The following is a 14554-nucleotide window of genomic DNA, read 5'->3' on the forward strand; positions in this document are numbered from 1 at the left end:
GCTAGCAAGGTGGTATCATCTGCATACCTCAAATTATTAATATTTCTTCCACCAATTTTAATTCCAACTGAAGACTCCTCCAGCCCTGCCATTCTTAAAATGTATTCTCTGTACAAGTTAAACAGGTATGGAGATAAAATACATTCTTGTCGCACCCCTTTCTTCTTCTTCTTTTCAGCCATTTTCTGTCCACTGTTGGACGAAGACCTCCTCCAGTTCTTTCCACCTTTCTCTATTCTTGGCAATGGTTGACCAATTTTTCCCAACAAAATTTGACAGTTCATCACTCCATCTTCTTTTAGGACGTTCTCGGCCTACTTTCCCTTCTTTTGGAATCCAGTTCGTTAGTATGGTGGTCTTCTTCTTCTTCTCTTCTGGATAGATGTCCGGCCCATTTCTATTTTAGTCACTTATGGTGAATGAAGAATGATGTCATGATGTGAGTCTGGCTTCTTATTCAGGTGTTTCGCTTCTTATATTTTAATGTGATGCCAAGCATCAACCTCTCCATTTTTCTTTGAGTTGTTGTTAGTTTATTTGCCAGTGCTTTTGTTAGCGACCAAGTTTCACAACCATAATGTGATGACTGGAAGTATACACTGGTTAAATGTCTTCCTTTTTAAACAGAGTGGGACATCATTGTTTTGAAAAATGCTTTTCAATTTTCTGAATGCACCCCAGGCAAGCTGAACTGTCCTATTTATCTCCTTTTGGAGTCCACAGTTTAGATCAATGAGATGACCTATGTATATGAAGAGACTCTTTCCAAGAAATTGCTTTCTATTATTATGATTTTTGGTGTTACAAGATTAAACATGATTTTAGTTTTTTCTCTGTTTAATTTTAGACCGACTTTTCTGCTTTCATAATATAGATCTTCTGGAGTGTCTGCAAAAATTATGATATCATCTGCATATCTTAGGTGTGTTAAGTTTCTGTTATCAATTTTTATACCAAGGTTTGTTCAGCTTATATCATTAAATATTTCTTGAAGGACTGTAACTTACTGCTGTAAAGATTTTGGGTGATAGAGAGTCTCCTTGTCATACACCTTTTTCAATTGATATTTTATTGCAATTTGTGTGAAGTTGGATTGTTGCTGTTGCAGTGTGGTATGTTAGTATGTTTCCTGGAGGAGGTCCATATATTCTCCAGGAACTCCCTGATTCTGGAGTGCTTTGATTATTGCATTAATTTTGATGGAATCAAATGCTTTTTCATAATCAATAAAGGCTAAACAGAGAAGCAGTTAGTTTTCTTCTGCTTTTTGTATTATTTGTTTTATTGCATGAATATGATCAATTGTGTTAAAGCCTTTATGGAATCCTGCTTGTTCTACTGGTTGATTTGAGTCTAGAAGAGGGGTTAACCTGTTTGTTATTACTTTTGTGAGAATTTTGTACAGACTGGAGAGAATACTAATTGGTCAATAGTTCTTTACTTCTTCATTGTCCCCTTTTTTTTAAATAACAGTATCAGAATAGCATTTTTCCAGTTTTATAGTATCTTCCCCTCTTCTAGGCATAGATTTAGTAAGTTTGTAACATGGTGAATTATATTGTTTCCTCCCCATTTAATTAATTCTATGTGAATTAGGTCTTCACCAGGACATTTTCCATTTTTTTAATGCTTGTTTTATTTCATCTGAAGTGAATGGGGGGATGAATTCTATATGCGATGGAGAAGAGTTATTTATATTTGATTTATCTATTGAAGGATCACTATAGAGTTCTTTATAAAATTCTTCTAGCCTGCTTAGGATTTGCTCTTGGTTCCTTATTATAGTTCCATTCTTATCTTTTATTGCAGTAATTTGACTTTTGCCAACTGATAAATGTTTTCTTAGTATTTTCATATTTTTATTGTTTTCAATTGTTTCTTTTATTTTTTGTGTTATAGGATCTTATTTCATTTCTTATCTTTTTCCTTATTGTTTTGCATAGTTCTGCATAATCTATTTTAGAAATTAAGTTTTTGTCTTGTTTCATATTTCGTCTCTTTTTTAGTAGTAGTAAGGTTTCCTTTGAAAGTTTATTATTGCTTTTGAATTTGTTGGCTGCTGAGATTATTACTTCTGTTAGGTTTCTGCTTATTTTATTTATGTCTTCTTCTTCAAACATATTTATTAAGTCTAGTTTTTTATTGAGTTTTTCTTCGTAATCCTTCTTGTTTTCAATAGGTTTTAAGTCAAAACTTCTTGGTTTTTTGTTGTTTAGCCATTTTATTCTTTCCAATTTGGGGTTTATTTTAATTTTGGCTCTTACCAGTCGGTGGTCACTTCCTGTTTTTACTTGATTTAGTAATGAGGTATCTTGAACTATTTATTTATTATTACACAGTATATAATCTATTTCATTTATTTCTCCATTTCGACTTCTCCATATTCATTTTCTTTTGAGGGCTTTCTTAAAAAATGTATTCATAATGTAAAGCTTGTTATTTATATTATGAATTCCGTAAGAGCCATTTCTGAGTTGCTGCTTGTACCATATACGTATGGTCCTATTGTGTCTATTTGGTGAATGGGATGACCTACTTTGGCATTAAAATCGCTCATTACTATAGTAAAGTTTTGATTGCTATTTCTTTTTTTGTCTAGAGTGTGCTGCAGTGAGTCATAAAATGCTTCTATCTCTTCATCAGTGTGGGATGAGGTGGGAGCATATATTTGGATGATCCTGATTTTAAGTTTGGAGTTTATTTTAAGTGTGATTTCTATTATTCTTTCATTTGTATAATTAAATTCTTCTATAAGGTATGCAATTGTTTTCTTAATCCAACTCCATATTGTCCTTTGGTTTTCCCATAATAGTACAAGTCATCTCCGTTTTTTAGTTTTATTAAATGTTCATCTTGCCTGCGAACTTCACTTAAACATATGATGTCCCATTTAATATGTTTTAGTTCTTGCTATAAGATGGTAAGATCTTCCTCTTCTTTAGGTGTTCGACAATTAAATGTTCCTATATAGAGGAAAAGAGGATTGTATTGATTACTGTTATATTTATGAATTCTTTGGGCTATTCCAGTATTGCTTATTATTTAGAAAAGCTTCCCCACTGCATCATGCTCTGGTCTCCATAAATGGTTTCGATCAGAGTAGTTATATAGTTGGGGAAATTTAGTCACATCCAGTGTTTGCCCATTCTGGCTATAGGCTTTACGGCCTTTCTTTCTTTCTTCTTCTTGGCATTGTAATGGAGGGGCTGTGGCCTAATCCCACGCTGGCCACATAACGTCTTGGGAGATGCATTTTATAGCTTTCTGCCAGAGCTCTTTGCTCAGTATCAACTTTGCCATGGCTCATTACAACACCGTGTTTCCTGGGGGGGGGGGGGGATCCACATGGTTGCATGATACTAAGACTTCCTGGGTATGGCCCTTCAGACTTCACTGAAATATTGGCACTGCTATCTATATCAGTTCCATCACGGGTTTTTGACTGTGTTGTAGGTTGCCAGCCCACCATGGAAATCCATCCCAGGCTTAACTGTGCTCAACATGCTACAAGCATGACTGGTCAGCCAAGATCCTGGTAGGAGAACACAGCTAATTCTCCCCCCCCCCATTTACCTATTGTGAAATATTCAGTTTCTCCAAGATCTGTTCAGACAGTAACTTTTTGTTCATAGTAAAGATTCCTCAGCAGGATAATGAAATGCTCTGGTATTCCCATTGTTCTTAACACATTCCACAGTTTCACATGATCTATAGAGTCGAAAGCCTTACTATAGTCAAGGAAACAAAGGTAGATATTCTTTTGATATTCCTGTGCTCTTTCTATTATCCATCTCACATCGCCGATCTGATCTCTTGTTCCTCTGTCTTTTCGAAATTCAGCCTGTTCATCTGGCATTTCTCTCTTCATGAATGGTTCCAGTCTTTTCTGAATGATCTTAAGACTTTACTTGCATGAGAAATCAGTGGTATGGTTCTGTAATTTTCGCACTCTCTTGCATCGCCTTTCTTTAATAAATGTATATAAACTGATTTTTTCCATTCCCTAGGCCATGTAGTTGTGATCCAAATTCGCTGACATAGAGCTGTTAAAATTGTAACTGCCTCTTTTCCCAAGGCTTTGAGCAGCTCAATAAGTATTCCATACCCTCCTGATGCTTTCTTACTGGATAGCTGTTGCAGTGCCCACCTCACTTCACTCTCCAGTGGTACTGGCCCTGCATAATAATCCTGCTCTTCAAATTTCTTAGTAATAGAGTCCTTTCTGTGAAGAGCTTCTGTATACTCTTTCCATTTTCTTTGATGTCTGCAGCTTCTGTAAGATATCCTTTGTGCTTTTTCAATATTTTCACCTTGGCACTGAACTTCCCTGTCAGTTCTCTGATCTCCTTTGTGCTTTTTCAATATTTTCACCTTGGCGCTGAACTTCCCTATCAGTTCTCTGATCTTTTTGAAAAGATCTCTTGTTTTGGTCTTCTATTTGTTGGCATTCCTGGTTAAAGTATTTTTCCTTGTCTCTTCTGGCTTGTTGTTGGAACTCTGCATCCAAATGCCGTACTTCCTGCAAATTTCCTGTGGCCTTCATTTTCCTCCTTTCCTAAGCAGTTTTGATGGACCATTTAAATTTCTTCTTTTGCCCACTAGACTCTTTTTCTGCATAGTCTGCATTTTCTCATCGTAAACAGTTGTTTCTTTTTTGATATGTGGGCGGTCCTTCCTGCTTCCAACAATCTTTGATGGACTATCATGTCAGAAACATTAATTCCACTAGCTGTCAAGTCTCTAAGTCTACGGCAGAAAATCTTGGATTCATTTTGCTTTTCCTAACTTTTTCTAGTAAACAATCTTGAGTAAGTGTAGTTTATTTTTTTTGCCTACATTTTCCTTTTCTGTCAGGAGAAAAGGTACTTGTCTCCCTAAACCTCTTTAAAATCTCATTAACATCACATTGGCAATTTGTCTTTAAGTCATAGATCTGTGCTGAGAGAGTACATATTTTTGAATGCTTTCTTGGAGATGTATCCATTTTATAGCCACACAAAATGAATAAAACACTACGAATGACAACTTCTTTACACTATTAAAAATGCACAATGCTATTAATAAACATCGTAGACACAGTTAAAAAACGCAGCACTCGACCAAAATAGTGAACTAAAACCTAAACTGAAACCAAAACCAAAAACTTGACAAAAATTCGGCTTGTTTGAATTAATTTGTTCATTACTGTATATATACATACAAATTATTTAGTGAACATATAAAGACAAGTCACTATATTGTGAATTAAACTCTTACACACTTTCTCTCAATTTAAACTGTCCACACAAATATAGATAAATGTGCATTAGGATCAACTAAAAAAATGAACTTATAATGACAAATATATAAGCCAAGATTCCATTAAACAGAAATATTATTTCCATTCAAAATGTAGAATATGAGTTCCTGCATAACATAATGGAAGCACATATATTAATTTAGTTTCTTCTGCTCCAATCATATGATAGTAGGAATATCAACTGTTCCCTTACTTCATCATGAAATAATATGGACCCAGAATTCACATAAGAAGTACCTTGAAAATATCAGCATATACCATTTGCCGTTAACAAACTAAATGGTAGTTAATAAAACTACCATTTGTTCCTTACATTTATGGAAATTCCAGATCCATATTATTCCATAGCTTTGAAATTTCCTCTTTCTCTCTGTTTTCTATGCTATCTTCTCCCAAGCTGTATTTTCCAGCTTTCTCTGCTGATAATCAAACAAACGCTGCATGATGTTACGTGAATTGCAATGGCCACATTCAGGTTCTTCACTCTATATCTAGCAATATCACTGTTAACATGTGGAGGGGGCAGCCTTCTTATCAAATAATTTATCAAATATACTTTCTTTTTCTATCTTTCCCTTTGGGATTATTGCAGAACTTATTTTTTTGGTATTGATTTCTAATAATTACATGCTACAGCCCAGTAAAGTTAATTCATTTCTTATGAAATTAATATTTCATGAAAAATGCGAGCTTTATATCATGTGATGTATGGGAGACATCAGGATGTTTACACACACACACACACACACACACACACACACACACACACACAGTAATCTACCATTTATCTGACCTTCATAAGATAAATGCTTCAGTTAACTGGTCATTACATGTTATCTGACTTCTGGTATAGCACTGTATAATTTTACTGAAATTATCAGATCCTTAGGTTATCAGAACTTGCCATTCTGATAATTGAAGGGTCAGATAAATGATAGATTTCTGTAATCATCAGAATATCTTAACAAAAACTTTACACTAAACCTAACATTTTGTGGTTTTATTATTATTTTATATCATGCCTCCAAAGAATCCAGGAACTCATTGTGGGAACATCCTATCCATACATATACACTGCTTAATCCTCCATCTTCAGAGTATGCCCTATCCACCATGCCCATGCTACATGATCTGGCACCCACTAATAATATGCTTCTCTGTTAATTATGTGTTGAATAATAGTTCTAGAATTAAGTAAGAAAATCTCAACAGTTAAATAGCAAAAAGAGTTGAAGTAATGGACATTTATTTAGAGTCTACTTGTGACCTACATTATTCATTAATGGTGAAGTTAAAAACAAATTTTATGAAACAAATTTAAAAAAATTATTTTAGAAATGATTTTTAATATTTTCAGGGCAGAAATCAGCTCAGTCAGCCTTAATCGATTTTATAATTTTGGGTTTCTTAAATCTTCTGAATCTGTTTTGAATTAAAATATGTTCAGCAATAAGATTTTTTTTTTTTTTATGTAATGAATGAAAGGATGGGACAAGAACAAATATAGATTAGCTAATTACTTACTAAATTTTGATTCTGTTAAAGCAAGATACAAAATTGGCATAGAATACCTTTCTTTGTATACCTGGTGTCAAAATTTTACAGGATGATTTGGATAGATTTAGAGACTGGGCAAAGGAGAATGGATGTCAGTTTAATGTGGTAAAGTGTTAAGGTTATACATTTTGGAGTGAAAAGATTACCATTTGCTTACTACACTGGTGAAATTGATGAAGCCAGGTTTTTATAAGATTAATTCAGAGGAAATTTTTAAGAACAGGTCTGGTGGAGAAGAACTAGGGATAATCCATGGAAACTGAGTAAGAGTATAGTTAACAAGTTTTTTTTTTTTTTTGGCCCATACACATTGGTTGGTCAACCTATAGTACATTAGCACTATGTATGAGTAGTGGGTTGGGAAAGGAGGAATTTGTTTACATTTGATTTGAATGACTTTAAATTGTATTCCTTGGGAAACACAGCAGGTGGGAGACTGTTCCACGGTGCAGCAGTTGGAGGGATGAAGGAAGAGGAAAAGAAATTTGTTTCGTTTGTTTCTAGGTGTACTGTGAAGGGACGATTTGGAACACGTGCAGCAGCTGCACGTGTTCCAATGAGTTTAGTATTGAGCAGAGGAATTACTGATGTTATTTCAGATGAGTATTTCCCATGGAAATATTTGTAGAATATACATACTGCAGAGACCATATGTCTGTGTGAAAGTGGGGGAGAGAGAGAGCTGCTAAGGGATGGATCATTGATAAATCTAATTGCTCTCCTCTATTGAGTCGAGCATTTTGAGAGAGCTTTTGGGGATCCAACCCCATATGTGGGAGCAGTATTCAATAGTTAGGCAGATTTGTGACTTGTATAATGTTAATAGCTGTTCGGGGTGAAGTAACATCTTGAGCGAAAGAGAGAAATCCTAGTTTTTTTGAGGCTGAGGATGCAATGTTTGAGATATGTTTGTGCCAGAAGAGGTTTGATGTGAGGGTGATTCCAAGGAGCGAAATCTCAAACTGTCTGGAAATTTGGATACCGTCAAAAATGGCTTTTTTATGGGAAATAGTACAGAACTGGGTTTTATTGGCATCGAAATTTATGAGGTTATCTGAACCCCATTGTAGGATGGCTTCGAGATCGAGTTGAGAGTGGTGGTTAATGTTCTGTAGGTTGAGATGCAAGCGAGAAGTGTAGAGTGCTGTCATCTGCAAAACTGTGTATTGGATTGAAGGTCAATTGCAGTAGGTCATTGATATATAGCAGGAAAAGGGTTGGTGAGAGGACAGAACTTTGTGGGACCCCCAGCATGAATTGGGTAGTGAGAGGATTGGGAGCCGTCCACCATCACACATAGGGTATGTCCAGACAGAAAACTGGCAATCCACCTACAGAAGTCCTGGGTCAGGCCAAATGATGGTAGTTTGCCTAGTAGGCCTTTGTGCCAGACCCGGTCGAAGGCTTTGGAGATATCTGGTGCAACCACTTGAGATTCGCCAAACCTCTCCATTGCACTTGTCCAGAGATGGGTGATGTATGTGAGTAGATCTCCTGTTGATCGGCAGTGGCGGAATCCATACTGGCGGTCATTTATTTAGTGAGTGTCTTCAAGATAGTGAAGGAGTTGGGAATTGATGGTTTTTTCCATTACCTTTGACAGGACTGAGGTAAGTGAGATAGGACGGTAATTGGATGGCAATGACTTGTCGCCCTTCTTGGGAATGGGCTGAATATAGGCCAATTTCCAGTTTGTGGGATAGATTCCAGTGGAGTAGAAGAGTGTATATATATATATATATATATATATATAGGTGACATAGGATAGGGGTCAGTTCTGGAGCACAAACTTTCAGAACAATTGGGGGAATGCCATCAGGGCCAGGAGACTCTTTTGTGTCTAATTTGGACAGTATTTTTCTGATCTCATCCTGGCAAAAAGATATAGGGGGAATTGTATGTTGGGTGTCTGGAATGGTTGGGGGAGATTTACCATTGTCAGTTATGCATACATTTGAAGCAAAGTATGAGGCCAGAAGATTGGCTTTTTCTGTGGGTGATGATGCAGTAGAGCCATTGGGGTATGATAGGGGTGGGAATAGTGCTGGACAGAAATTACGGCCAATTGCTTTGGTGAGAGACCAAAAGGCTCAGCTGCCATTTGAACAGGCTGCTAGTTTCCTGCTTTTTGCTCTTTCACACTGTTTTGGAAGCATTGATTATTTTTTTTGCACCTATTACGGGCTTCGGTGTAAGCTTTGAAGGAAGATGGGGTTCTTGATTTCAGTCAGTTGTGGTATGTCTGGTGTTTCATCTCTAAAGCCTTGGCACATCTTTTGGAGAACCAGGATTTCATTAGGGAATGGCAGTTCAGAGTGCTGTGTGGAATGTATGTATTCATGCCAGTGAGGATTACTTTGGTAATAAGCTCAGTGCATATGTTTGGGTTGGAAGGCCGAAAGCAATAGTCCAACCATGGGAATGTGGCATAGAAGTTGCGGCGGCTGTCCCATTTGGCACTGTTATAGTGTTAAACTACTCTTCTATGGGAGTGTCTGTGTAAGCGTTGTTGCATGGGGGAGGAGATGAGCACTAGGTTGCGGTCAGAATTGCTCAGGGGGCTCACTACTTTCACTGTGTATTTGGAAGGGTCATTGGTGAGAAAAAGATCTAGGGTGTTTGGGGAGTGGTTTGGGTTATCTGATATTCTGGTTGGCATCTGGACAAGTTGTGTAAGGTCGTTGGTGATGGCAAATGTTTCGGTATCTCTGCCTGCAAGATCTGTACAAGTGTGTTAGAACTAGATTTTTTGCTTGGAGATTAGTGAATAAGTGAAATAGGTTGCCAGAGTCTGTTGTGGGTGCCATGACTGTGAATGAGTTCAAAGCAAAGTATGATAGATACTGCACAAATTCAGTTAAAAATTGGATAGTTCTTAACATGAGGTTTAGGGCCTCCTTCGATGAATGTAAGGACTCCTTGAAGTTATCTGTAATAGTAATAATAATATTACTGCATTAAAAGAAAGAGAAGGAATGAAGATCATTTCTGCAGAATATTGTTACCAGAACCTACATAAGAGACATAGGGAAGAAACTGACATTTAAGAGTGAATCTGTGTCTGGGGAGGTTATTGATTAATCAGATTGCCGTCTTCTGTATAACAATAAAAAATTCAAAGAGGTTTTGGATTTACTACCTGAAATCTGTGAGAGCAGTATATTAATTGGAGAGATTTTGGATGTAAGCAGTTTTGAGCTGAAAAATATACGAGAAATGAAATGAATGAATGAAAAATACTGAAAAAGAAATAATTTATTGGAGGCTGAAGAAGCTTGAGCTTAATATGTGTTTACGTCAGGAAAAGCTAGAGGTGTCAGTCAGTCCAAGAAGAAAAATGTGACTGTCTGCAGATTATCAAAAAGGGATAGTGATATAGGATATTTCTTTCAAGAATTTACAACAGGAATGTGTTTTAGTAACATTAAAGTTTACAAGATTATCCTAAACCAACTGAAGAATAACAGTGAAATTTATGAAACTAAATTTGGTCACCTCGGTTCCTTCTTGATGGGGAGGAGGTGGAGAGGATCCAGAGGCGAGTGACTAAGATGATAACAGGTCTATGGAATGAACCATATGAGAACAGGTTGAAGATTTGTGGGTTGCAGAAACTAGTTGATAGGCGGAGGAGGGGAGATGTGATTGAGACATTCAAATTGCTAAAGGGATTCTATAGGATTAATTCAGAGGATATTTTTGAGATCAGGACTGGTGGTGGGAGAACTAGGGGACACCTATGGAAGCTGGGCAAGAGTGTGGTTAGCAGGGGTGTTAGAGCTGGGTTCTTTACTTTTAGAGTGGTAAATGAGTGGAATAAGCTGCCAGTCTGTTGTGGGTGCTATGACAGTGAACGAGTTCAAGGCAAGGTATGATAGATACTGTGAGAATGTAATCGCATAGTTGTGTGGACATGATGTTTAGGGCCTCCCTCGATGAGTCTAAGGACTCCTGGAGTTGCCCGAAATAATAATAATAATAATAATTTATTATAGTCTAATCAAGTGAAAAATAAACTTTCAACATCGTTCTCTAAATCCAGAGTAATTTAATAAAAAAAAGGTGGCAAATCTTTTGGCAACTCCTATAGGTAAAGATGACCTTGTTATTGCTTCTGCCTGGTATCTTCAACTCTGGGCCTGGCTTCCACTGAAGAGACCTCAATAAAGGTCGAAACTAGTCTGGGTAGTGGCCAATCCCTTAATGCATAACATTATACATATCCGCAAGGAGATGTGTTTTGCATTATGGGAGATACTGGGATAGGAGTGTTGGTAGCTTGCTCCACCTTTGCTACAAGTTGCCTGGTGTTGTACTACTTACTCAGGTAAGATAGTACAACACCATATTCAGTCCTGAAGATATTTTCAGGTGCAAACTTTGTTTGCTCTCACTTGGTTAAAGGATTAAACTAAATTTATTATTGAAGAATAACATGATCAGAGTTTATAATTATAAAAAAGAGTTATAAAACTTACTGATATATCAATATTACTGAGTTAGTGAAATTTACAAATTCTTTGACTTATATGATTTTCTTTATACTGATGGTATAAATAAACTTATTTATTGCAGATGGTCAAATACAAAAACTAGAGTTTTGTAATTTGTAGATAAATTAGTTTTGAAAAAATGTCGATGGAAAGTTAATTAGTAATGGGTTAACCAAAAGTATGAAATTTATGATCCCAAAATTATCTTTTTTATGATTTTTGAGAAGAATGAAATAAAGGAAAGGAGATACTTTTTTTTTTTGCAGTTGTTGTGATGCAGGCTGAGTGCAATGATGAAGTTTTGGGCTCAAGTGAGTTATAATGTGCTGAATTTTTTTTTCTAGGAGACTGCCCTAACTCACTTGGAAAATGAGGACTTGGATAGTGGCTGGAGATTTTACGTGGAAATCGGGACAAAGGCCATCATGCAGTTAGAATTACTTCTGTGATTTGATTGGAGAAAGTGTTTAGATAAGGGAAGAAGTAGAAATAGTAACAGATCATGGAAAGAAGTCACAAAATTCATTCTGTTTGGTTCCCATGTAATGTCAAAGGGTGTAAGAATAAAAGCAGCTAAGGAATTTTCATAGAAAAGGAAACCTGAACATGATTATAGTGTCAGTTGCAAAGAGAAGAGCTGATAACATCTTTAGAAAGTGAACATGTTGGCAAAGGCAAACATGCATTAGGACACAGCCAAGAATAAATATCTTATCTTTCTTTAGGGTCAATCAGTGGAATTAGAAAATGTCAGTAAAAGTTTGCTTTTGATGACATTTTCTGTGTTAAAGTTCTGAGCTGAGTATATCAAAAGAGAGAGAATTCTAGGTTTGTCATTTTCTGATATTAAATAGCACAGCTGACAAATGCACAAGTATTACCTGTGGTGGGAATAATATGATATGGTTCAGATTGCTTAAGTAGCTGCTGTATTTGTTGAAATAATTGTTGTGATAACCAGTGTTTAAGTCCCATTAAAAATAAATTATTATTATTATTACATGACACCTCCAGGGAGTCCAAAGACTCATCGAGAGAGAGCACCTACTCTATAACTCTCTGTCTTCACCAACTACTATGAACTGCAACTACCATTATCATCTACACCAACACCATCTACCACCCACCACTAGTATTTTCACAGACAATCACAAACATCCATGGCCATGGTGGGATTTGAACCCACAGCCTTTTGGATGGAGAGCAGATAAGCTGACCACTCATCCAACCAGGCTGACACCCACAAAGCCACAGTATACTGAATTGGATTTCAAGAATAATTGTTTTCTTGTGTATTATGTTTCTGTGATTTATTTATGTATTTCTGTTGTTTTTAGGTTCTGTTTTTTTCTTTTTTTCAGAAATATATTTTATGATTTGCAGCATAACTATTTTTTTATGTCACCTCGTAGTCAGCAGGTGTGACAAAGGAGAGAAAAGCTAAATACAACATGAAAGCATGTAGCAATACGTGAAGGATATAGAAGCATGTCATCCATCCTGTCTATGACTGTTCCCTCTCCCATCAGATACTGACCTACTTCAAGCCCTCAGGCATGATTTAACAGAATAATGGGAAACTAGATGGTCAGTTATGCACACCAGTTACTATAATAGGTGGCACATCTGCTTTACTGCTGTAGCCCCAGATTAAGAAGGTTCTAGATCACTATAGTGTTTCATATGCTCTTGAAGTGTGTTGCCCACAGTGCATATAACATGAGAAGGGAAGGAACAGAAACTGGAGGCAATGGTAACAGCCTCATTACACTTCCAATAAGAAAAATTGGTTGTGTTTCAGCGCGTTATGGAAGTCACTACCACTTGCAGGTAAACTGGCATGTTCTCTAAATAGGAAAGCTTTGCATTTTAAACCAGAAAAAAAAAAAAAATGCGCAAAACGTAAATATATATAATAATCATATATAAATAAAAATCTAATAATAATTAATAACATTTCTTCTTTTTAAACATATATACTTGAAATAAAAATAATAAATTCATAAGGGTGAACAGCATTGGGAAAGCAAGTCCTTCCCAAAAGTGTTTAGCAACCTAAATCAAGTGTTCTACAATGAATAACATGGTTATGACGATCGAAAACATTGTGGAAGACCGATATATGGTACGGAAAATCAACCTAGTTTAAGTTACTACTACGACAAAAGAAAAAAAAAACATACTATAATTGAACTCAAGCAGCTGATTTATGACTCGTGGTTCATATTCAATTGCACCCATGTCTTTCAAAATAGCTGCCATCACCTGAGCATCTTTAGGCGAATTTTTCGGTGAAGATATTGTAACATCCTTCATCGTGGATTAATGAAATGCTTCGGTCAACACTAAAAAGTTAAACAAGTTATAGTCAGTTTACACTAAGCAACCAATGTTAGCATATTGTCATATGCTTTTCATGAAATAAAGCCTAATATTTCTGAAAACTTCACATTGAAGACTTATATTCACCGTGTTCTTATTAAATGATAAAAATCTATTAAGCCATGCTTTAATGGGAATATATGGCAAATAGATACACATATATCACATTATTAAAAACATCAAAACGAAACATTCAAGATAAGATGTCAACATACAATTAACAACAACACCACTTCTCCGTAAGAAGTTTCAATGTTTGTCCGCTTTCCCAATAGAGGGCGAAGAATTATTGGTGGAATTACCATCATTAATAATACTATAACAGAAATAAAGAAGCGAACAAATTAATTCGACCAAGCCGAATTTTCATTAAGTTTTTGGTTTTGTTTCAGTCGGTTTCGGTTTTAGTTCACAATTTTGGTTAAGTGCTGCATGTTTTAACTGTCTCTATGATGTTTAATAGTGTTGTGCTTTTTTAATAGAGTAAATAAGTTGACATTCGTAATGGTTTATTCATGTTGTGTATCTATAAAACGATACATCTCCAAGAAAGCGATCAAAATATGCCATCTTTCTCAGCACACATCCATGACCTCAAACACAAATTGCCAATGATTGTGGTGTTGGTTTGGATACTGTTATTGCGATTTTAAAGAGATTTAGGAAGACAGGTTCCATTTCTCTTGACAGAAAAGGAAAATAAGGGCAAAAAAAGAAAACTACACTTACTAGTTAAGAAAAGAAAATGATTCCAAGATTGTCTGTTGTGAACTTACATAGAGACTTGGCAACTAGTAAGATTAATGCTTCTGATATGACAATC

The 14554-nt window shown here is 35.9% G+C and overlaps 1 protein-coding gene across 1 annotated transcript in view; it reads right to left on the reverse strand.

Moving 5' to 3' along the window:
- The window catches only part of Taf9 (TBP-associated factor 9), a 72180-nt gene extending 58227 nt beyond the window's left edge, over nucleotides 1–13953 (reverse strand). The window contains exon 1 of the mRNA XM_090413506.1: nucleotides 13533–13953. Within this exon, the coding sequence (XP_090269632.1) occupies nucleotides 13533–13665 (133 nt within the window). The 5' untranslated portion in view covers nucleotides 13666–13953. The remainder of the gene's footprint in view (nucleotides 1–13532) is intronic.
- Nucleotides 13954–14554: the final 601 nt, after the last annotated feature.

Source organism: Typopeltis vanoorti, chromosome 24, assembly GCF_054136105.1.
Source record: "Typopeltis vanoorti isolate ZY-2024b chromosome 24, IOZ_Tvanoo_1.0, whole genome shotgun sequence".
NCBI lineage: Eukaryota > Metazoa > Arthropoda > Arachnida > Uropygi > Thelyphonidae > Typopeltis > Typopeltis vanoorti.